The sequence below is a fragment of the Anticarsia gemmatalis genome, chromosome 6, assembly GCF_050436995.1.
Source record: "Anticarsia gemmatalis isolate Benzon Research Colony breed Stoneville strain chromosome 6, ilAntGemm2 primary, whole genome shotgun sequence".
Lineage (NCBI taxonomy): Eukaryota > Metazoa > Arthropoda > Insecta > Lepidoptera > Erebidae > Anticarsia > Anticarsia gemmatalis.
In genome coordinates, this window is record NC_134750.1 from 6,895,221 (window position 1) to 6,919,609 (window position 24,389).

At 33.1% G+C, this 24,389-nt stretch overlaps 2 protein-coding genes across 7 annotated transcripts; both read left to right on the forward strand.

Annotated features, from left to right (window-relative positions):
* Window positions 1-411: 411 nt before the first annotated feature.
* Window positions 412-11,645, forward strand: LOC142973621 (putative sodium-dependent multivitamin transporter). 4 transcript variants are annotated; one of them, XM_076115506.1, is made up of 11 exons: window positions 412-763; window positions 3,916-4,043; window positions 4,318-4,880; window positions 4,961-5,057; window positions 5,778-5,942; window positions 6,247-6,404; window positions 6,767-6,971; window positions 7,208-7,402; window positions 8,553-8,717; window positions 9,683-9,747; window positions 10,369-11,645. In XM_076115506.1, exons 2-10 carry the CDS (start codon window positions 3,927-3,929, stop codon window positions 9,728-9,730), a joined length of 1,713 nt encoding a protein of 570 aa, XP_075971621.1. In that variant the 5' UTR covers window positions 412-763; window positions 3,916-3,926; the 3' UTR covers window positions 9,731-9,747; window positions 10,369-11,645. The 4 variants fall into 4 exon arrangements, with proteins under 4 accessions (XP_075971621.1, XP_075971620.1, XP_075971623.1 ...); XM_076115505.1 differs by lacking the exon at window positions 10,369-11,645 and having other exon boundaries at window positions 9,683-10,356; XM_076115508.1 differs by lacking the exon at window positions 9,683-9,747 and having other exon boundaries at window positions 413-763.
* Window positions 11,646-12,880: 1,235 nt separating this feature from the next.
* Window positions 12,881-24,389, forward strand: LOC142973620 (putative sodium-dependent multivitamin transporter). 3 transcript variants are annotated; one of them, XM_076115504.1, is made up of 10 exons: window positions 12,881-13,078; window positions 17,022-17,149; window positions 17,390-17,952; window positions 18,023-18,119; window positions 19,042-19,206; window positions 19,481-19,638; window positions 19,843-20,047; window positions 20,734-20,928; window positions 21,770-21,934; window positions 22,903-24,389. In XM_076115504.1, exons 2-10 carry the CDS (start codon window positions 17,033-17,035, stop codon window positions 22,939-22,941), a joined length of 1,704 nt encoding a protein of 567 aa, XP_075971619.1. In that variant the 5' UTR covers window positions 12,881-13,078; window positions 17,022-17,032; the 3' UTR covers window positions 22,942-24,389. The 3 variants fall into 3 exon arrangements, with proteins under 3 accessions (XP_075971619.1, XP_075971618.1, XP_075971617.1); XM_076115503.1 differs by having other exon boundaries at window positions 12,881-13,236; window positions 22,903-24,388; XM_076115502.1 differs by having other exon boundaries at window positions 12,902-12,935.

Genomic DNA, 24,389 nt, shown 5'->3' on the forward strand with positions numbered 1-24,389 from the left:
TAATTAAAATGAAATTGCACACACAAATTTTTGTATTAATAATCGTAGGCCTTTCTTTAAAATGTTTAAATAGACTTTTGGTCCTAGCTAGGTCTCATAAAACAGGAGCCTATTCCATATCATACACATTACCAACGCCAGGGACTTCGCCAGGGACGCCATTGAAAACATTCTAATAGAAATTGGGAAATAAAACTCCACATCATTTGAAATGGTAATTAAAACGTGATCGGTGAAGACACAGACAAAATACAACTGAAACATGTGATTAAGCGATTCAAACGCAAATTATCATTTGTTGATATAAATATTTTTTGCAAACAAATTAAAAAGCGCTTTATTTGCTGAATTGCCAGCAGACGCTAAAGTCGTATGATGTCAAAGAAATATAACCTCACAGCCAAACGACAGATAACTCTATGCGAGCAATTGCTGCGAACGAGTCGACTTTATTTATACACTCATGACCCGAACCATTCGAATATTAATTCCATTCATTTTGCAGGTGTTTCTGAATAAGACGGACGTTAAATAAGTTGTGTCTCGCAGTTCCTTTTATCTCACTATGTAGAGATTGTTGCTTCAATATATTCAATATTTAGGGTTACCAAGGTTAAGTGGTGTTCCAGTAAATATGTTTTCATCGAATGAACTAATATAAATGTTCAGTTGCACGTCTTTAAAAATTAAAGTCGCTACGGAAAACTTAGTGAACATATTTCAAGAAAGAAATTGAGTTTTACGAATAGTCGCGGATTACATCGTGAGTAAAACTTTTTTATTAGTAAAATTAGTTTTGTCGTAAAATTGAATATTGCCGACAATGTGTTGGCTTCATAAATGCTACTATGTTGCTTTTTTTCATTAATTTTGAAATCAAACTGGATATTATGTCGTTAAAATTGCAACATTAAAAAGTAGATCCGCACACAGCTGTGGAACTAATGTTTGTGTTCAGACAAGGTGGTAAAGCGGCAAATTTAAATAAATATTCAACACTGGTCGTTTAAAAAGCAACAGTTTTCCACGTACACTACTATTAAACATTATTAAGTAACTGATTATAGGAAGTAAAAGCACGTGAGTTGTCGATACCAAAACAATAATGATATAATTTGACGCATGACTAAAGTTAAATACCGAATTATTTATAGTATTTAGATAGTAACTGAACTAACGTCATTGCATTTAAAAAGAGTTTATGGATGGATTAATATAATTGTCTTCAGATACTTTTATCGGTATTTTAGACACGCTATATAAAACAAATCGTATATAATGAGGTAGCACACCCATTTTTTATGATGCATTCCAAGATAAAAGCACCGGATTAGTAATAAATGAGTGAGCTTTAATCCAATAAGTTCGAAAGTTTATGTTTATAGGCGCAATTTAAAGATATCTATCGCTATTCAAGTGGCTATTTATATTTTCCGATATTACGCAAATCAGTTTCCATATTTAGAATAAATACAACTATCGTTTTTATTCGTTTTATAGAGATGCCATAAACTGTGCACAAGAGGTTTTTTCATTCGACGATTTCGATTTCGGTAATTTCTTGTCCCTATAGCATGATAGAGATTTTATACAAAACGAGATTTGGGAATAATTCAAAGAAATCGATTAACTATTTGATTGCTTAATTCGTCTTTAGTTATCAACAGATTGTGCTTATAATGTTTTTTTATAATTACTTGATTTAGCTAAATAGGTATAACTTATAACATAAACATCGATGTATACTTAATTGGTATGAACTAAATCGATGTAAGCAGCATTAACATTTTTAAGAGCTCCAATTAAAATTCTGCAACCATTGCTTTCTGATAACTGACAGTAATATTTTGTTTTTAATATTGCCGTTATTCATTTACCGGTAGGGTCATTGCAATAATAATGAATTAGCAGCCAAGCTTGTTTTTTTATTTACTCTACTCATACATTACTCTTGAAAAAGTATATACTATTTACAGTTACTTTTTATCGTCTTATTACCTAGCTCCTGTTTTATCTGCGACGTCAAAAATCGGCAACCGACCATGAAAATTAGGAAAATATGATCTTCTTTGTTCTAACACTTAGTTTTATCATTTTATTTATCGTGTAAATCATATTTTTATTTTTGTTAGATGTTTTGGAAAAATCAGTGTCATATTTTTATTAAGATAGGGGCCAAAAAAATTATTTAAAACACATTTTATAAATTGTGACCTTAAATGAGAAAACCAACAACATTGACGAAATGAAAATATGCAAACATAATATTATGTTTGCATAAGTTTATTATACTTGCATGAAACTACATTTTTCGATTGTGTAAGATCTCTCAATCAATTTAATTGGTTACGCCTGCAATAAGAACTCCATTAGGGACAGTTAAGGCACTGATTAAATGGAACAAGCCACTGTTAATAAAAATTTACAACGTCAACAACGTCAACGAGATCAGTAATCGTAAATTCAATTCAATATATATTGACGGGCCTTTGATATTAATATTTTAGAGTTACATACACCACACACTACTGCTTTTAATTTGTGTATAATTTTTTTTATTCATATCAATTTGCTACATACATACACGGTAATAGATAAGAGTTGGAGCGATTGAAAATCAATTTGCTTCACAAACAAGTTTTTGTTTGTTGAAACTCACATCACAACGTCACACGCGCTGTTGTTTAATTTTTCTTTGATATTAATAGTATGGTTCTTCAGACCTACGCTATGATACCATTTTATACACACATTATGCTCCGATTTTTCAATTTTCCATCGGCAAAAGAAAAAAGTGGCGAATTCGGTTTTGCCTTTGGTATAAATCATCATATCATATCAATGAATTATGTATGATTACATAAAACATCTTCAAATTAAATTATTAACTTCCTTAGACGTGTTCATAGCTATAACATACAATAGGTAAATAAAATTAGTCCATAGTAATGTCCATAATAATATTTAAACATTAGGTACTGCTTCCGAAACCTAGAATATCAGTTTAGCCATAGTAGTCAGTTACCACCCGCAGTTTCTATTCTCATAGTAGAAAACAATTTATTTTCGTACATAATGCACATGAAATCTGCGATAGTGCAGTTTTTGAGTAATAAAACTAGCTATTTCAATAATTTTTACTTCCTATTTTAACTCTTAATACGTTTAGACTTAGAAATTCATTAAAATAGCTGTATTATGTTCCCGAAACAAACTATTGCACAATCTAAATTGATTTAGTTAAATTAAAACATTGATTGAACTATAACCGGGTTCGGTAAAGGCGTTGTAAGGAAGTGAAAATGTAACTCGATGTAATTATGGCTTGGTACACACTGATTCTTGATCTTACCCTACCCGTTTTATAGACTACTTAGATGTCTGATGAGCTCTTGATATGTTCTTACCATAATATCTGTTATCAATAAACTCTCATGATGATAAAAGCAAGCTCTACGATAACAATCGTCTGATGTTATCAAATCATATAAATACCTGGTTAGTGTCGATTAACTAATATTGTGTGCATTGTCAGTGTTACCACGGCTACTTGCCTAGTTCAATATTAAATAAACAAATGCAAGAGCATAAATAAAATCATTTTGTAGACGGATTAATTAAATAAGGTAAATTGTAATGTTTTTTGGGAAAGCGTGATAAACGCCCTTTTAATTAGTTTGCGATACATCAAAACTGCATTTAGTTATGTAAAATTATAAATATTGGGGCGGTGAATCGACTCCATGTCCGGCCTGATGAGGCCTAAATTTATTTTTGTACCAAAATGATTAGCTGGTTTTGTGGCGATACCACTGTGTCAATATTTTAATAACAACATATATTTAAGTTGCTATAAAACTAGTGCAAATATTTACGAGATAATCACGAGATAATACTTTAAAATGTATTTTACAGTGTCAAACAAGATGACTGACCCAGTGTTCGGAGTATGGGACTGGCTCATCATGGCAGCAACCATGGTTGCCTCCATGGCAATCGGAGTTTATTTCCGATTCAGCGGAGGGAAACAAAAAACTAATGAGGTACGTTTATTTTATTCAATGTTTTAATGAGATATTCGTTTTAATACGTGTTTGTATAACATTTTCAATTATCTCAGACGTGTTTGTGTACAGTTTTTATAAGATTTACTCTAACAATTATAATGTTAGTACAATGATATAATCTAATCAGATATGCAGCTAGGCTGAAAGTATCACCTTGAGATACACATAGCGTTGCGCTTTACGGATTATTTCCACCTGGGGAAATTAATGACAGAAGTACTTCAAATTTAACCGATTCATCTCTTTGCAGGAATATCTCTTGGCAGACAGAAACATGTCCATACTTCCCGTGGCCGTGTCTCTAATGGCATCCTTCATGTCAGCCATAACCCTTCTGGGAGTAACAGCTGAGAATTATTACTACGGCATGAAATTCGTGCTTATTAACATAGCGTACGGAATAGCGACCCCAATCGCTAGTAGTTTGTACTTACCAGTATTCTTTGGACTACAGAAGACCAGTACTTATGAATATTTAGAGTTAAGATTTGGGCCACAAATAAGATTGTTGGCCTCTTTGACTTACACTTTACAAATGGTGCTATATAATGGCATAGTTTTATATGCTCCGGCGATTGTACTGGAATCTGTCACAGGGTTAAATAGACTGATCTCAATATTAGTAGTAGGAATAGCGTGTACTATTTATTCAACACTGGGTGGTATGAAGGCAGTGTTGTTCACGGATCTTCTGCAGTCATTCTTGATGTATAGTGCTGTATTCAGCGTCGTAGTATTCACCTCTATTCAAGTGGGTGGATTTGGAGAAATATTCGTGATTGCCAAAGAAGGGGGACGTTTGGACTTTTCTAAGTAAGTTTACATACTTACTCTTCTACTAAAGGTCAACTGATTGAATGTTAACTGCTTGACTAACTGTTGGTTTTTTTCAGTATCAGTGTTGATCCGACGGAAAGACATACATGGTGGTCGCTCATCATTGGAGGGTTGTCAACCTATCTATCGTTGTATGCAGTTAATCACACGCAGGTAACAGTTTATTTTTTTTTACTATAAGACTTTCTAGATTTCTAGATCTTATTTATTGTTTTCAAGTAACCAATATTACATATATTTGCTCTATAATGTAGCTAAAATGTAGTTTTCTTAAAGTCTTACTATTTGCGGGGTAGATTTTAAGTATTATTACTGTAGCTTAAATATTATCTATTAGCCGTATTGATGACTCATTTAGATTGGTTTTGTGTTCTATACCTATCTACTAAACCAGTTACATGGGGACATATCAACGCAGATCTAGATAAATATTTATATGGGCTACTGTAAAACTCTTAACCCCGTTTTATTGTCTAGTTATTGATAAATGAACATACCAGTAAGTAATGCTATAATCTCTATGTTCATTTGCGTCAATGGAGTGACCTGCCACACCTTGTTTGATACTCATCGAGATATGAAAAGCTTTTTATTGCCTAATAGATTTATTCATAAATATTTAATTATCTCTTAAATTCGATTACAACAATTAAAGTTACCTCTTGCCAAGCAGTTGCCGAATGCCTTATGTATGGGTAGGTACATTAATTTAGCTTTACTAGGACACGTAGCACTTTCTTAAGTTTACTGATTTTATCGATAGCCACGTCAAAGACTACTTTGACGGCTTTACAACTTTGACACTAGGTTGACCAATAACCATACGATAGAAGAAAAATCTATAGAATATTTTACATCGTATACATTTTACAGGTTCAAAGGTTGCAAACAGTAAGTACCCTGGAGCGGTCTCAAAAGTGTCTGTGGTGGAGCTGGCCAGTTCTCTCACTCCTCAGCGTGACGACCTGCATCAGCGGACTTGGCATCTACGCTGCCTATAAGGACTGCGATCCATTAACCGCACATGAAATTACTGCTGTAAGTTAGTAGTTATTAGGTTTAATATTAAATTTTTAGTCTGCATAGAAGAAGAATGGAACGGTAGGTACAGAGGAAAAAAATATACGAGAAAAATAGTCTATACAAGAGACATCGATTGCCGCAAAAGAAAGAAATTAGAGATTTTTTTCTCTTAAAAAAGGTTACCTTCCTTTTTTATATTCTGCCATGACGGTGGAAAGCAGTTACCGCAGCCCATAGACATCTGCAAAACTGAGTGCATCACATGCGCGTTGCCGACCCTGTAAAATACTACATATAATATTTATATAATATTTTGTAGATCGATCAGTTGATGCCGTACTACGTGGTGGACGCAATGAGGCACATTCCTGGACTGCCAGGTCTGTTCGTGGCGGGAATATTCAGCGCCTCACTGTCTACTATATCTGCTTCTTGCAACGCTCTGGCTGCTGTTACTCTTCATGATTACGTTAGCAGGTAACTGTCCCTTTATTTCTTCCGCTTTTGTATTATGGCTACACTGGCTATTGGCTTTTCTTCCGGATAAAGTACCCGCTAGGTTTAGAGATAAAATACATATTATGCAATTCCAGTAGTCAAGTTTAACTAGACTTATTCGGAGTCGGTGACTCTCTATTATTTCTCCATTATATAGATATCGTGTTTAAGTAGTCGATGTCCACAATTATCTTAATACTTGATACTGATTTTCATTTTAATTGCCGCGATAAATCCACTTCGGGTCTTATCTAAAAAGTTTTTTGGCGGATATTGAGGATTAATATTATGATAGGATTAAGTGCTAAATAGAGTTGTAATTGTTATTTATTTCTTCGAAGGTGGTGGAACGTGCCTCCCTCCTACATGGCTTGGATGACGAAGTTGGCTGCGTGCTGTTTCGGTCTCATCTTCCTGGCGCTGGCGTTCATTGCTCAACATTTGGGAGGTGTACTCCAGGCAGCTCTCACAATATTCGGCGCCGTGGGAGGACCCCTATTGGGTGTCTTCACTCTTGGCATGTTCACTACTTACGCCAATGAAAGGGTAAAAAATTTCTAATTGTTTACTAGTTTTGTGTTCCATGTTGGGAATTGGTTTCCAAGATAATTCTATTTATGCGTCGCGACGTTGGGTCAATCGTTATCTATGTCATTCATCAAACTCTGAATCACTACTAGTGACACAGAAGAAGACATGTTTATATTTACGACAGAAAATGGGCAGGATTCGTAGAAAAGATCTATGCGAGACATACATAATTTTCATCTCTCTATTTTCAGGGTGTTTCAGTCGGGCTAATAAGCGGGATGGCGGTAATGTTATGGTTCAGTTTCGGCTCTCCTCGGCCGGCGCCTGTCAAGCTGCCTGTCAGCGTGGAAGGCTGCGGCTTCAACGTCACTGTGCCTGTTGTTCCTCCCACGAATCCTAGCGACTACTTCTACCCTTACAGGATCTCATACATGTGGACGAGTCCGGTAAGAAGTCAAAGCGATCTCTAGTATAAAATTGATTCTTAAACAAAATGCTAGTTCATCATAAATTGCAGTATGATAATATTTTTCTTCATATTTAGTAAAACAAAGAATTACATCAGATCAAATATTTGTAGCTATCGGGATTCCAATAGCATTTATTACGTCTTTACGTCTCAATGAGCTCACGGTCAGGTCAAAAGGTTGAAGAATCGTCGATCATTGATTAGTACACAACTGTTATCAAATATAACAATATAAATAGTAATATTATATAAGTTGCCTGAAAAAATCTCATCTTTTGATATAAATTCCAATTGAAGAAAATAAATAAGAATATGCTCTTTGTTTCTAGGGTCAAATCTTAGTCAAAGCCATCTCTTATCGCACATGACATAACCTTAATAAATGCACGTGCGACTCCAATTTATGTTAACATATTGTACCTACATATTTAGTTTTACATTATGTTTGAAAGTAACATGCATGACGCTTGCGAGTCGAAAAATATTTGTGTAAAAGATAGTCGCTAAATCTTACACCGTAATTTTCTTTGAATTACTCATATCTTATCTCAGAAAGTTTATAAAGATTTTGCGGTAGATCAAAAAAGGATTAAGTTTATAATAAGGGAAATGATTACTTACAACTGTTTTATTGTGGGATATAAAAATACAACTTTGTTACGCAATTTGTGCGCCAGTAGGTAGTCAATTGAATGTCACCCTCATATTATATCAATGACTACTAATACCAGTTTGAATGCCATAATACTAGTTTATCTTTAGATGTTAGTAGTCTGATGTTACGTAGGATAGTTTGTTATGAATAGGTTAACTTAATGACAGTGATAAACATATTCGTAGGTTTGTAACTCATTTTCTTGACGTTGCATTTGGTCAATGCACTATTTCTATCTATACTAGTTAGGTAAATTAAAGAAACTTTAACTTGGAAGATATTATTACTCACTTCTTGCTAAGGGATTCATTTTGACCGTTGAACATCCAAAATTAAAGAGATAACATCAGCTTCTAATTAGACATCAACAAACCATTGGCGTATATTGTGTGAATCTTGTTTCAATTCAGAATATTGACTGATAATCCTAAAGATAAATGCTTTATGTCTCTAATCTATATCTCATTCACAGATGGGCTTCGTCTGGGTCATAGTGGTCGGGAGTATAATCTCGTTGCTATGGCGTCAGCAGCAACCTTGGGAACGCGCGGGACAGTCTCACCCCGACCCTGCCCTCTTCACTCCGCCCCTAGCAAAGAGGCTACGAGCTAAGTTCGAAGAGAAACCTAGCGTACAGGTAAAGAAAGAATGAAGTGGTAATGCATGCAGCTTTTAGAGACTTTGCACAACAACGTAGTTTGGCAGATCTGCTTCGTTTCCTGACGTGATTTTTCGGTGATAACAATTGATTGCATGATTTTTTATTGCTACTTGTGTTTTTATTTGCATAAAAATACTAGATATATTTTTACTTTCTTACGATAACACTGGAGTTTTCTTTTTTATGAGATTCTTTTTTTATATTTGGCTGCTTGCTACTGACCCTAGACACGCTTGAAGAAAAGTAAAACTGTATAATTATTTTTATTACTAATACTTGATCAATATTCTCCAAACATTGAGTCATCACCGCTGATTTTATAAAGCTATAGGTTTTCTGTTGTTACCATTCACGTTATAATGAAAGAGACAACATAAAACTTGTGTGACGTCTCAATATTTGATTCTATAATGGAATGTATTTATTAACATACATATATAATCGCTCATTTTAACTAAATTGCTTTGTCATCGTTAAAATTTAAAAAAAAAACGTAAAAAATAAGTTTATAATAAATAAGTGAGGAATTATATGCAGAGAAAAACCAGGTGGTATTTTCCCAATTAATTGAGTTGTGTATCATGAAGTATTGCTACTTCCTTCCTTAACTCGGTACCACTAGGAATTATACACTTCATATTGTTACAAGATGCACATCTTAAAAACATCTAATCATAAGCACAAAACTAACGTTCAACATTATGAATAATGCATGTTTTAAGTTAAGAAAGCCTTTTTTGAGCACCAAATTTTCGTAACGCGTCATATTTTCCATTCATCTTATAATATGGTTCCTCAATATTGAATATGTGTGTTCCAAATATCATAAAGGTCCATATTTATTGAAAGTATTTTCTTATCAATAAATGTAATTAATGCTACATAATTTATATAATAATGCTTGTTTGCCTATGCTTGTATTGTAGAGAGTTTGTTTCTAGATGAGTTCAGCGTGTGCGCACGATTCTTCTGAGTGCACTGTTTTATAGCTTTGGATAATACCAAGGTTTGTTATTTATTTATGAATTTGTAAGTATTATCGCATGCATGGTGTCTTGCAGTAATTTGTACGGTAAATCTAATTTTAAAACTAGTAATAAGAGCTCAATTTGAAGTGAGAAAATGGAAAGAAGTTTCCCGAATAACTAAATATTATGAGGAGTCGTGTTTCGTCCTTCTTACTTTAGATTCTGAATCCACAGAATATTAAGAAACACCGTCAATAGTCAACAAAATTAATATTTTTCCAATTTCTCTTTTCACTTTCTTTACATTTTGGGCTCCTTTACCTATAATATTATTGTAGCCCAATATGTACAGAGCCTGAGTGTTTAACTAATTATATTATTGGAATTACTAACTAACTTAGCTGCTAAGTATACTTTTTATTTATGCCTAAGTGTATAATAACATTAATAAGAATATTAACTGTGCCATAAAATATATTACCGTGTTAAATTATTGAACCTTTTGATTCTATGACAAATTTTATTAGTAATGTTACCTAATTATTTAAGTGATAGATAACAGAGGTAATGGTTATAATGACTTATTTAACATCATAGGAAATTTCAAAAGGATTTTACCAATAATGTTTTTTCTATAATATTGTTGTTGTATTTTTCAGTGTAAACTATTGAAATCAAATGGAGTTGTTCAAGAATAAACATCTGTAGGTAAATTATATTTTAAGAAATACCATCTTAGAAAAAGTAATATTTATAGATTTAATAAATTATGTATATTTTCTTGAGATATCGAGAAATATTGAATACTTGTTGTTACATTCCTAGTTCTCTGATATTTTTATATTTTTGTACTTCATTGATATAACAGAATGAGCATGTGAATAAAAAACAAAGTGCCCGAATTTAGAAGTATTCCTTTGTGGTATGCACAATAGCTGGGTTTTATTTTAATAATTTAATAAAAGGTGCATCATATTTGTCTCAAGAATACTGAGAACTAAACTCAGGACCATTTTCGAATTGATGATCAAAATTGAAGTATTCAAATATGTAGTAATTCTCTAGTAATGAATTGTTAGGTAAATTATTGTTAATGTATGTTGCGAGAAATAGGTATGTGTGGAATTAATTATTTTGGTATTGTTTGAGTTGTTTGAAATTTAAGATAAATAATGCTATGCATTACGGATTATGAGCCGTAAACTTCTTTTCGATATTGTTTTTCGTTATCAAAGTAAGCTTGTACAAAATGTGTTCATTTTGTGATAATTTTTTTAATTTCTTTTGTAGTCGTTTGACGGTGCTTGATTGAGATGCATTTTATGTAGTTTATGCTTAAGTAGTTTATAAACTGTTTATTCATATCACGTAAAAGACAATAAATTAAATAACTAGTTGCGTAATAACATATTTATATATTATAATGTATACTGTGTGTTGAAATGTGAAAGATATCTGATTAAGTATTTATTATTGTGTGATGCGAAAAATTGTCTTCCATTTTTCGGTAGAAACTGAATATTGTTAGCTTTGCTACTGAAGATATAATAAAGAGTTGCATTTCTGAAATGTGTATATTATTATCCATTTAGTTGAAGTTTATATGTAAAACAATATTAGTTAGCTATAATCCCGGCGTTTAGTAGGTACTTATTCTTTACTTAACAGGATTTTGTTTTCTTGTAAGCAAATGATTACAAATCAAACCTTAATATTGTTTTTTCAGAAAAGTGTAAAGTAAGTTTTTAAATAAAAATATTTTTTGGCATAATTATGTCCGTTTTTAAGGTACAATATATACTTAAGCTAAAACGTGCACGTACAAGTGTAGGTACGTATACGTAAAGGTAGACGCTTCTATGTTAAAAGTGTGTACGGTGTGAGTTTAGGATGTTAAAAAGTTATCTTGTGATGGGTGTTATAAAGAAAATAAAATAAGTACCAAAATAAGACTGAAGTTTTAATAAAATTCGTTTACCCACATTAATATCTTAAAGAAATTTTAATCTATAGAAGAAAATAACCACGTGTGTAGAGTTGTATGCATAAGTCAGTTAAAAAAAATACTCCGCATTTTTTTGTATCTTGTCTAGTTATAACGTGTATGGCGATTGCACAAGACTTGTCATAGTTGCGTTAATTATAGAAAATGTGGGAGATTCGCTCTTGAACTGAAATACGTGAAAAGGACAGCACACTTTACTTATAGACTTTTGAAGTGATAAACCTAACCTTGCATCTATGGAATGTAAGGATAATTGTTGCTTATATCAATAAGAAAAGGTTGTTAATTTTTTTTTGCTATAGAGAAACATAAATCCATTGAGAAACGTACGCAAAACCGTCAGGGGACTGTCCCATTATTTACAAGTGTTTTCGTTAAGAGAAACTAGATGTCGCTAGCTACATAAATGAGAGACAAGATACCGTAATAATAATAAATGATTACTATTCAAAACTCTCTTTTTAGATTTCTTTATATGAAAATACAGTTAATTGCGTTTATAGGTTCTTCATATTTTTCTATTATTTCAACGTGAGTTACAGCGTGCGCGCGCATGGTTTTATACCATAAAGCGCTGAAGCGCGTTTTGGCAAGCGTTCTGTCATTAATACTATCAGGAAATAAAACATTGAAATTATAACTTTCAGAAGCTATTGCATGCAGACACCTAAGATCCCTTTAGGGTTACTTGGAGGATAAATTAATTAAAATTAAGTTCTAAACTGGTTCTAATCCAATTTTTCATCACAGGGTTAAATTATATATTTGTGCCACAGACCTACAAGTGATGTTAAATATAGCATTTTAGCTGTTTACAGTAAAGTTGAATAGGGCGCCGTGACCAGGCTGTTCTTTGTCATGTAAATTTATGTACAAGATTAAATGGACAACACTTCTCTACATATTGCTGTTACAAGTAGGTTTCATAAAATGGTAAATAAAGAATAGTTTCCTAGTAGACAAAATGTGTTTACAATATACATTATTGCACACGACTAGTAAGTAAGTATTGAGGTACACTCAAACTACTTCACATGCCTAGAACAAATTTAACTAATATCAATTACTGACTGCAGCATACAATCAAGCGCTTGATTCGCTGGATCGTCGATGAACACTCAAATCGTACGACTAACCTCATGGCAAGTCTCTCTGCGAACAGTTGGCTCTATGCGAGCGGTAGCTGCGAACGACTCTACATTATTTATTTATTCATGACCCGTACGTTTCGAAGTACTCATTCCATTCATTTTGCAGGTGTTTCTGACTAAATTGGACCTTACATAAGTTGTGTTTTAATTTTTCTTATCTTATAATGAAAGTATCGTTTCGTCCGAGAATTTTCGTCGTCTAAGGTTACCAAGGTTAAGTGATGTTCCTGTAAATTAAAAATGTTTTGCATCGATTCTAACATTTCGCATTTAGTTGCACATTCGTAAAACTTTAAGACGATAAAAAAATTAAAACAGTGCAAATTTTCAAGAAGTCTAAACAGTTTTTACAAATTGACAAGGATTGCATTGTGAGTAAATATTTTTTTATTTGTAAAGTTTTTATACATCATACAATATTAGAAATATAACAATGTGCACATTTAGTCAATTACACTTAGTATTGCAGTTTTTCAGTAGTTGTAGGCACAAACTGGATTATTTTCACGACATAATTGCTACATTACAAAGTCCAAGAACATGAAATTTGTGTTTACAACTTATTTTCATCGCCAGCGGTAAATTTGAATTAAATTAAAAGTTTTTGCAGTGAATTATTTTAAATACCTATTTATTAAAATTACGGTCAAGTTATTTACGTAAACTTCACCAAAAACATACAAATGGATGCACTTAGAAATATGAGGAAGCTAAACCAAGCGATTTTAGCAAGGGGGGGATTATAATATTCATATAATGAACTTATTTTTGTTTTCTAAGTTTGTTATTTCGACAAAATTGAATTTAATTAATATTTATAGAACCTCTATTATTAAATATGTAGTAACGGGATTTTTACAGTCAGTTTTATGATGTTTTTTGTGTTATAATAAACAAATATTTGAAATCAACGTCGACAGCTATTTAACATACTTTCCATTGGCATACAAAAGTCTGGCGATTTTGCATTCAATCAGCAGTAGCGTCTTCCTCGCATCCAACATACTACCTACATGAAAAATGACACAATACAAAGCTAGAAATTTGTGAAAAAACATCCTTTATTTAAGGGCATATTAGATAGAAGCCAGGGATTCCCACTTGGCTTTCGTATTCACAGATAGATAACAATCTGTTTGCAAAATGAAACCCATGTGGTGCATGACAACTGCGTTTTATTTGGACTCGAACTCGATTGTAGCCAGCATGGTCGGTATATTGGGACAGTAGTTGTTAACTGTGAGCGATGCAATAAAAATATTATCACGAATCACATTATCTTAAGTGGTTAAGGTCTTGTTAAGACCCATTGATTTGTGTTTTATTTGCTATTGTAATAATAATATTGTGTTTGTTTAACTAAGTTTATAGATGGATTACGACCACATTACGGCTAACCTTTTCAGTTAGTATTTATAGTCTTATCAGCGGAAAGCTTTCCGGCTTTTACCTCGATATTATTTACAATCGAAAAAGTATACAGACGTGCTGTAGCGAATAAGAAATATAAAGTATGATATCATGCTCTACAATAGTTCATTCACACAAATATCTATTGTATCAGCATAAGGACAAAAAATATTTGCAAATCGTAACTTTTTTGCTATGAAACATTTTTTTTTGCAAATCTAATGAATTTAACGATCAACAAACATGCGGCGTTGATTTGTAGAACAAGGTTAATTGCTTTTTAAAAGAAACGCTCTTCATTCATACACATAATATAGGTGAAAAGGTAAAACTATAAATGGGAAAATGCTCGTAGATTTTACTTCTTAATGAACTAATGAGCTAATTATTAAAAAGCGTCAATAAAAGAACGCTTATTGTATTCTCTTAAGACTGCTATGTTATAGTAACTATTATATTTAAAGTTCTTATTTTGTAAATGTATATCAAACGATGCAAATAATGGGCAGCCAAGCATAACCATCTACCGCTAAACGGTGTTCTCGAAATAACGTTCCGAAAACAGATCCTCATAAGTTTTACATACGTTGCTACAGGTAACTATAAAATCAGCGACTATACAAAGAGTAGGTAACATTTCCAGGCCCTGTCTCACACCTTAACCATGGCAGTAAATCAAAAACGTGTTTTAGTGTACTATACATATCTCTCCTATCTATAGGATGATTTGAGGTTGTTGAAGAACTTGATCGCTCTTTGTATTTTTTGTTGAGCAAAATATTACCGCGTGGAAAAACACAGTCACAATGGTAGTTGTATTCGCGCCATAGCTATATTCGCAAGATGTAAGATTCTAAATAAATCAGTCTTATATGACAATACTGTTGCTATGCCGGCTGTAATTTAAAGCGAATAAAGCACGATGCTAACAGAATTGCATCACGGACTATTCGCATGTAGGCTCAATCAATTTTAATTGGTTACGCCGGCAATAAGTAGTATTGTACATTTATAGAAAGACTGACTGTTAAAGCAATGATCGAAATTGGAACAAATCATGTCCACTGTTCTTGATAAATCGTCGTTTATCTCAATCCAGAGATATATCGTTAATCAATAAGACTTTGTTGAAACGGACAAGCCTTTATTTTACTTATAACGTAAATCTTTCTTGTTACCATACCTACCATTTAATTATATCTACAGACATATCCCGTTATACCTACATACATATACAATAATAATCGCAGAGCGTACAAGAGTTTGGAAAAATATAGAGATTTGATCAAGTGTTAGATAAAAGGAAGAATGAACGGTTAAAGTTTTAATTTATTTTGTTTCTTATATTCTGGTAACATGCGTTATTATTACATTCAATAAATATCAATATACAAAGTTCAAAGTTCGATTCTGTGCTTTAAAGTTTTGTTCAACATGTAAATAAAACTGAAATCTAAATCAAATCATTGATTCGTTTAGGTCAAAGACATACATATCTGATTGGATGCTACCTGCGACTAGACTAGAATAATATACTGAATCAACTACATATCTATTTTCGAGTCTGGCTTCTCCAATAATAGCTAGACTTTTATAAAATTTGCATCAGATATACATATCATCTTTTGCTCTGAGTAACAATGTGTCATATCATCGGAATTGCAGATCTTAGTTTAGTTTTAAGCAAGTAAATAGACTTGTAAATTTTGTGTTTTGAAATCTCTGATAGTTCTGAAAGTTGCAATCTGTTAAATTCTAATAACATGTAACACTTTTTGAACTCCTTAAACTATTAATTATTGTTAAGTTTGCTATAAATTGAAGTATTTTTTTTTAAACAAATCCAATACAAAATCTAGCCTCATAAAAACATATAACAGTAATATTATTACAAACAGTTTAACAGATATGGACAGGTGGTAAATATCATTTAATTTACTTTATTTACATATTTCTCTTCCGTCTACCGCATACGCTTTTAAATACTATGTAGTTAAATCTCTGATGCCTGCAGTAAGCCTGTTATCAACATTCTAACTACGATAAAATCAGAATATGATAACAAAAATCTCATGTTATCAGCAAGTGGAGCGCATGATGAATAGTATCATACTTTGACAGTATTGTATTGTTAAACTATAAATTGCATATGTGGTATTATGTAAAAGAAATGCTCATTGTATTTTGAAATTAAATAAAACAATACTCCACTTCTTTAGACTAGTGGACTTACCTGAACTTGGAAGTCGCCCCATGGACAATATTTACCAAACAATTCACACAAATTTTATACCAAAACCCTTCTCAAGAATTGTTATATCGGTTGGTGAAAACCACGAAAAATTCATTCAGTAGATCTCAAGTTAACGGTAAACAGATAGGCAGACAAACTTGGCACGGGAACTTTATTTTACAAAACGCGATGATAAGAAATTAGGTTGAATCATAAATATATCCAGTTTGTGTAAATTCTACGAAAATTAATTGTGTGCATTGTCAGTGTTAGCTGAGAACATTAAATAAACAGATACGAAAACGTGAACATCTAGAGACATTTGAATAACAGTATACATCATACTTTTTATTATGTGTATTGTTAAATAAAGATTCATAGAACTGATTAAACAATGCTAAAAATACATACACTTAACAGACTTTTCAAAGAAGTGATCAATTGCTCGATAACAAAAAATGATTGAAAAGAAAATTTAATTATAAGGCATTGTTTAACACAAAAATGTTGTAGTTCCAGACAAGATGGTGGACGCAGTGTTCGGAATATGGGATTATATCATCATGGCGGCAACCATGGTTGCATCCATGGCTATCGGACTTTATTTCCGATTCAGTGGAGGAAAACAAAAAACTAATGAGGTAGGTGAATATTTGTCAATCATTGACGTAACTAACTACTTACTATGTAAGCCAGAGATTTTGTGTGTAAACATGAGTAACAGACGCAATATCTCATTTACTTTAGAATCATAATCATAATCATAATAATATAGTCAGATATTATGCGTCTAGTCTGAGACGTAACCTTGAGACACATAAAACATCATGATTTATCTACCCATCGCTCAATACAATTCTAAACACAACTTCCTTTTTCAGGAATATCTAATGGCAGATCGAAACATGTCTATATTCCCCGTGGCCGTGTCTCTAATGGCATCCTTCATGTCAGCCATAACCCTTCTCGGAGTAACAGCTGAGAACTACTACTACGGGATGCAATTTGTAGTCATTAACATATCCTACGGAATAGCAACTCCGTTGATCAGCAGTTTGTACTTACCAGTATTCTTTGGACTCCAGAAAACCAGTACTTATGAATATTTAGAGTTAAGATTTGGTCCGCATATAAGATTGTTGGCCTCTTTGACTTACACTTTACAAATGGTGCTATATAATGGCATAGTTTTATATGCTCCGGCGATTGTACTAGAATCTGTCACAGGGTTAGACAGACTGATCTCAATATTAGTGGTAGGAATAGCGTGTACTATTTATTCGACGCTGGGTGGTATGAAGGCAGTGTTGTTCACGGATCTTCTGCAGTCATTCTTGATGTTCGGAGCAGTATTTAGCATCGTAGTGTTTACATCCATTCAAGTGGGTGGATTCGGAGAGATATTCGTACGTGCCAAAGAAGGAGGGCGCTTGGACTTTTCTCAGTAAGTTTACATTATCAAAATTGGTCTAATTTTTTGCTTCTTCAGTAAGTTTAACTGTTGGTTTGTATAGTTTCAGTGTAGATCCGACTGAGAGGCATACTTGGTGGTCGCTGATCGTCGGTGGATGTATCACTTACATGTCATTGTACGCGGTGAATCACACACAGGTGATTATGATTAATTTAATTTATATTATAAGGTTTGATGATGAGATTGACGGCTTCGTGGTTGAGGCTTCCAGTATACGGGTTCGTTTTACAAATCCCCACGTGGACCAGCTGAATGCCACGAATAGATGACGTTTAGGGGTTGCGAATATCATATTAGTTGTTGCATGGAGATCTGACATTCAGCCTAATCCGTTATTAATATACCAACACCAACGTAGCAGGAAATAGGGCAAAGACCGCTTCCTTTATGCAAAACTTAAGGAAGCATAATCTTGGCACCACTTTATTGCATATGTACGTCGCTATCAATCATATTTTAGTTAAAAGTCGATAGTTTTTAAATGTTTGTAGAAGAAATATGGCTTTGCATGTAAAATCCTACTTCAGAAAGCATTTACTTTTGACTAGGTATTATTAACTAATAAAGTATAGGTATCGTTTTTATTGTCATTATAAGGCTATGTTAATTGCTTGTTCAGCGACGATCACCTGTTCGCAGGTAAATTATATACCTACATAATAATATGTATAGGTGTAATTACGTGTATAACATTGATTTATTATTTAATTTATCATTGGGCTGTCATATCTTGACCATCTGTTCATTGTTCTTGACCACCTGTCACCTGTTATTAAACATGATAGCAATCAACATAAAATTAAAGTGTAACGCGATCAGTGCGTTATTGAATGTTTCTTCAGAATCGTCACAATATGGGCTCTTAGGCGAATGGTATAAAATGCGGAATCAATCATAATACCTAATATGGATAAATAACATAGATAAGAACTATATTTTTCTTAAAATATTCCTAGTAATGATGAGTTGCTTTCTTCAATGTCGTGTAAGCTACTCGCCTCAATATTGATTCCTTCTCAAAATGTCGATTGAATATGTAAAATTACTCCATTTCCTCAGGTTCAAAGGTTGCAAACAGTAAGCACCGTGGAGCGTTCACAGCAGTGTCTGTGGTGGAGCTGGCCGGTTCTCTCAGTGCTGAGTATCACGACCTGCATCAGTGGGCTTGGTATTTACGCTGCCTATAAGGACTGCGATCCATTCCTCGCACATGGAATTACTGCTGTAAGTTAATGCTACAATTGTTACTTGTTCTCTATTTTTAATTTGAAAAATCAGTGTCTTTGCGGGAGTAGTTTAGTTGACTTATTAGTAAATAATATACAGTTGGAATTAAAGGTTCATGTTTGGACTCATTCACGTATAAGAGCAAGAGAAAAATACACAACTGACTAACAACCTAATTGCTAATCCATCATAAACAAGTCCTAAACAGGAAAATAAATTACTATTCTTATCAACTTCAAACCGTACATAGTGATTGATGGTCTATTATCAGGTAGATCAGCTGATGCCGTACTACGTGGTGGACGCGATGAGACACATCCCTGGACTACCAGGTCTGTTCGTGGCGGGAATATTCAGCGCCTCGTTATCTACTATATCTGCTTCTTGCAATGCCCTGGCTGCTGTTACCCTTCATGATTATGTTAGCAGGTAACTTGTAAATATTTGTTCATTAAATGTAAAAGTAAGTTTTCCTGTATGACAAAATGTATGAATAAGAATGAAGCAAGAGAAGTTTGTAAGAATCGTACGAAGTGGCATTCTCTGGTGCTTGCCTGCATCTATGGGAAGAAGACATGATTTTTTCAATTATGTGTTATATTGACCATATTTTGTGTTGTTTTTTGTTTTTAGATGGTGTAAACTACCTTCATCATACATAGCGGTGATGACGAAGCTAGCCGCGTGCTGTTACGGTCTCATATTCTTGGCGCTAGCGTTTATTGCTGAACATTTGGGAGGTGTACTCCAGGCTGCTCTTACCATATTTGGCGCTGTAGGCGGACCGCTACTAGCCGTGTTTACTCTCGGCATGTTTACTACTTACGCCAATGAAAGGGTAAGTAGTGTACCATTTTTGAATTCCATTAACATTTTTAAATACCATTTTGGAAAAGCCCAACCCGCATTTGGCCAGCGTGGTGGACTCAAGGCCTAACCCCTCCCTCATTACGGGAGGAAACCCTTGCCCAGCAGTGGGATAGTAATGGGTTAAATTTATATTATTTTATTTATTTATTTTGGAAAAGACATGTAAGTTAATGTTTCCTACTTATTAATAAAATAGTTTGCAAAATATAGTCTGTTTCACAGTAGAAAAGTATGACTTGGATTATATGCCGATAGTGTGTAATGATTGTAATGAACGATACTAAGTTTCAAAACAATACTTCTATGTTTGTAATACTATCTACTTCTGCTACTGTAACTACGAGAGACTCAGTGTAATGAATATAAAGCGTTGTATTTTTCAAGGCTGCTTCATATCATTTATGTTATTAACTTAACTTTTTATGTATGAATGTGAAAGAGGCAAGGGAAGTTTGTAAGGATCGTATCAAGTGACGTTCTTTGGTCTTTCCCTACCCTATAAGCAAAAGCCGTGATTTTATTTTTTATTTATTTGGGTGGAACACCAGCAACTTAACATAATACCTACCTTAAAAAACGAATGGCTTATTACCAGTGCTCACTGCTAATTATGTATGTACCTATGTACTTATCTTTTGTATTTTTTGTTTTCAGGGTGCCTCAGTGGGGTTAGTAAGTGGGATGGCGTTAATGTTATGGTTCAGTTTCGGCTCTCCTCGGCCGGCGCCTGTCAAGTTACCGCTCAGCGTTGAAGGCTGTGGCTACAACATCACTGTACCTGATGTTCCACCAATCAACCCAAGTGATTACTTCTATCCGTACAGGATTTCGTACATGTGGACGAGTCCGGTAAGTGCCGTTGAATACTTAACTGACTGTGTCTTGTAAGATATTTAGCGATTAAATACTTGTGTCAGTACCACGATTATCTACAGTCGGTTCTAACGAGTATCCATAATTTAAAATGTTCTACAAAAATAGTTCTTACGACGCCCGCTAGAGGCGCTGATTCAATTTACAAACAAAATTTGTCGATGGCCAGCCGATACTCGATAGGAGTAGAGAATAGCACTACTGTTCTATATTATTTTTGAGTATGCAACGGTAAGTAATGGAAAGTGTTTTGACTGTATTTGTAGTATAAAATAAGTAGGTATAAACTTGTTTTAATATATTTGAGCCATAGTGAATACTAAGTAGATTTATAATGAAAGGAATTAAAATTTTATGCGTATTCAATCCTAAATGTCTAATTAACAATTCCACTGGACGGATTCCCCGAAAGGGTTATTTATACGATTAGCCTACGTCAAGTTTCATTAACAATAATGAATTCAGTTACACTGTATTATAAAACATGACCTCTTTAGTACGAGTGTACCAGACAGAATAGAATTTAAATGTGTTTATATCTACACACTTTAGTCTAACAACTCAGAGACTTGTATGCAAGATTCACGGCTGGTGGAAGTACCTACACAAAATTTTGAATTGATAACATCTAGGCACGTAGTCTTTAGTCCAGATGACAGTGGCCGGCTTGTTACAAATACTTTATTTTAGAAATACGTTAATAATTATTCCTCATCATCTACGTTAATCTTGCGTGTCTAAATTTACTGTCGCACAAAAAAAATTATACATATGTTTGTTGTATACTTGTGTAAAAATTATTCTTTTACATCCACAGATGGGATTCATCTGGGTCATAGTGGTTGGGAGTATAATCTCGTTGCTATGGCGTCAGCAGCAACCTTGGGAACGCGCGGGACAGTCTCACCCTGACCCTGCACTCTTCACTCCGCCTCTAGCCAAGAGGCTACGAGCTAAGTTCGAAAACAAGTCTGACGTACAGGTAAAGAAAGAATAAAGTGGTTATGCATGCAGCTTGTGCACTCTTTGGATCGCAACGTAGAAGTTTGGTAGATATAGACTGACTGCTTTGTAGTTGTAGTACATTTCGCATGATTTTTATTTGCATGTATAGTCCAAAAACTTAGTAGAGAGACTTGAATCCAAGATCTGCGGCTAGCGGAGCTTATAATACAAAAATCAGAATTCCGAACATCAACAACGACCCGCAAGCTTATGCAGCTGACAGTGGCCTGTTTGATACAAAAAGGTTTATTTTTGAAAATAAACAGGCTTATTAAATAACATCTAGTTTCATGGTGCTTGTTAAAGCTCTTTACTAAGTTATCAGACGAAATTTTTTTATGTGTATGATAAATCAAAAGCATGTAGTTTGTATAATCTAATATTATAAATCACTGTATGAAATCTATGCTTAATAATATGTATTTTGCTTTCGTGTGTATCTTAAGTAGTTTGTTTCTAGAAAACAGCGCCTGTGCATGATTCTTCTGTTTGCACTGTATTATAGCTTTAGACATTACTAAGGTTTGTTATACTTTGCACTATGTATTATCTAAGAACACGTTAAGTATTTATAACCTGAGGGGTAATTTTCTACGACTATCGACTAACAAACAATTCTGAATCTATGAATAACTGTTTAGCGCTCCTAGGGTACTTTGCAAGAACTGCTTCTTACAAGTATTTTTTTTTTCATTAAATTTCAAATGCTTGTTAGTCGATAGCACTTACCATTACCAACTATAGATACATAATATATAGTAGATGGCTACTGTATAAAGATATCTTTTAAATGTCTTGATTTAGAAGGCTGCAAATTGTATGGCAATAAGCTACTTACCCTGCTAAAATGTAAACACTAACTTGCACGTATTAGGTACTTTGCTGAACCAAAACTAATGTGTTTACTCTATTGCTATTATACTTAATATTTTTTGTATTTTTCAGTGTAAACTATTAAAATCGAATGGCGTTGTTCAAGAGTAACCAACTTTACTTATAAGTGGAAATGTAATTTTAAGGTACTTAGTAGAAACATATTATATGTGATAATAATATATACTTTTTGGCGAATATTTAATACTGGTTGTTACATTCCTAGTTCACTGATAGATTAATAAAATAGTAGAATTATATTTTTGTATTACCTACACTGATAGTTGTAACAGAATGTGAGAGCAATATTAAAATTATCTAAATTGTTAGATTATAAGTTTGTGGAGTGCAAGGTGTTTTGGTTTATGTAAACATTTGAGTATTATATTTATTTTTTTATATGGATAACTGAAGGCCTGCTATGGTTCGGTAAAACGAAATTTCGTAAAATATTGAAGGTGTTCGTTAATGACCTTCTTTTATTCTATTTGGACATGGAGTAAGCAGGATTGGATAAGCATGCCTTATATTCTTGTTCCATTGTTCGACCAACATTTTATAAGGGATAGATGTGTAAAACGAAATTTCAACGAATATTCGTTTTTGTTGATTTTAGTAAGGTCTCCGTGTTGCCATATGATAATTATGTTCCTACAAATAGCTACACGTGTAAAATATTATACCGACTAGGGAATTACAGCGTTGCTTTGCAAGGTTTCCTATAAATATATTTTTACGTGGAGTCATTAATAGATAATAGATATACTTATTATTAGTAGTACTTACTATGAATCTATGAACCGATGTGGTCACGGCGCAATGCGTCTGGGCTTATTATTTCAATACTGTGATATCTTATAAGATATTCATAAACATTACTGTTTTAATGGAAATTTGAATCTATATTTATTTAATACATAAGCTAACACAAAAAAAATATTTTATGACCATTAAAATAGTTTGCAAAAAACTTAATTTCGTAAGATATGAATGTGTAAGTTAGATATTGTAAGATAAGCATGATAATATCTGATATAATTTTTGTTTGTTCCTAAGATCGAAGGGCACAAAAAAAAAGTATTTTTTACACAAACAGATAATTAATGTAACTATGTTTTTCATCCAGTATTTATAAGGTGCTCCATTAAACACATTTTATTCTTATGAATTATTTTAGTCACAAGCATAAACTTTACATTCAGAAAAAAATTGATAAAATTCAGGCAAAATTAGTACTTAATAAATATGAATGTTTAAAAATGTTATGATTTTAGAAAATGTATGCAAGATGCAAAAATTGTCTTCCAATTTTCTAAAAATAATAAATTGAGCTTTGTTACTTAAAATAGTTGGTTGCATTTTAGAAATGTGTACTTAGTACTTATTATTAGTAATAAGATATCGTTTCTCTGGTACCGAATACCTATGTAAGTGCATGTAAAGATATGAGGTAAAAAGACAACATAGTCTTTGCACTCAGGAAACTTTGCGTTTTAAACAGAAACGATTACAAAAGATATGTTGATGATGAAATTCAACAGGAAAACAAATAAAAGTAT

Bases quoted from the DNA above. Each gene is read 5' to 3' on its own strand.
- LOC142973620 (XM_076115502.1), top strand. The intron at 20,929-21,769 runs GTAAGTGCCGTT...TTACATCCACAG, and splicing joins CGTACATGTGGACGAGTCCG to ATGGGATTCATCTGGGTCAT. The intron at 21,935-22,902 runs GTAAAGAAAGAA...TGTATTTTTCAG, and splicing joins AAAACAAGTCTGACGTACAG to TGTAAACTATTAAAATCGAA.
- LOC142973621 (XM_076115506.1), top strand. From the start codon at position 3,927: ATGACTGACCCAGTGTTCGGAGTATGGGACTGGCTCATCATGGCAGCA. The intron at 4,881-4,960 runs GTAAGTTTACAT...GGTTTTTTTCAG, and splicing joins GGACGTTTGGACTTTTCTAA to TATCAGTGTTGATCCGACGG. The intron at 6,405-6,766 runs GTAACTGTCCCT...ATTTCTTCGAAG, and splicing joins CTTCATGATTACGTTAGCAG to GTGGTGGAACGTGCCTCCCT.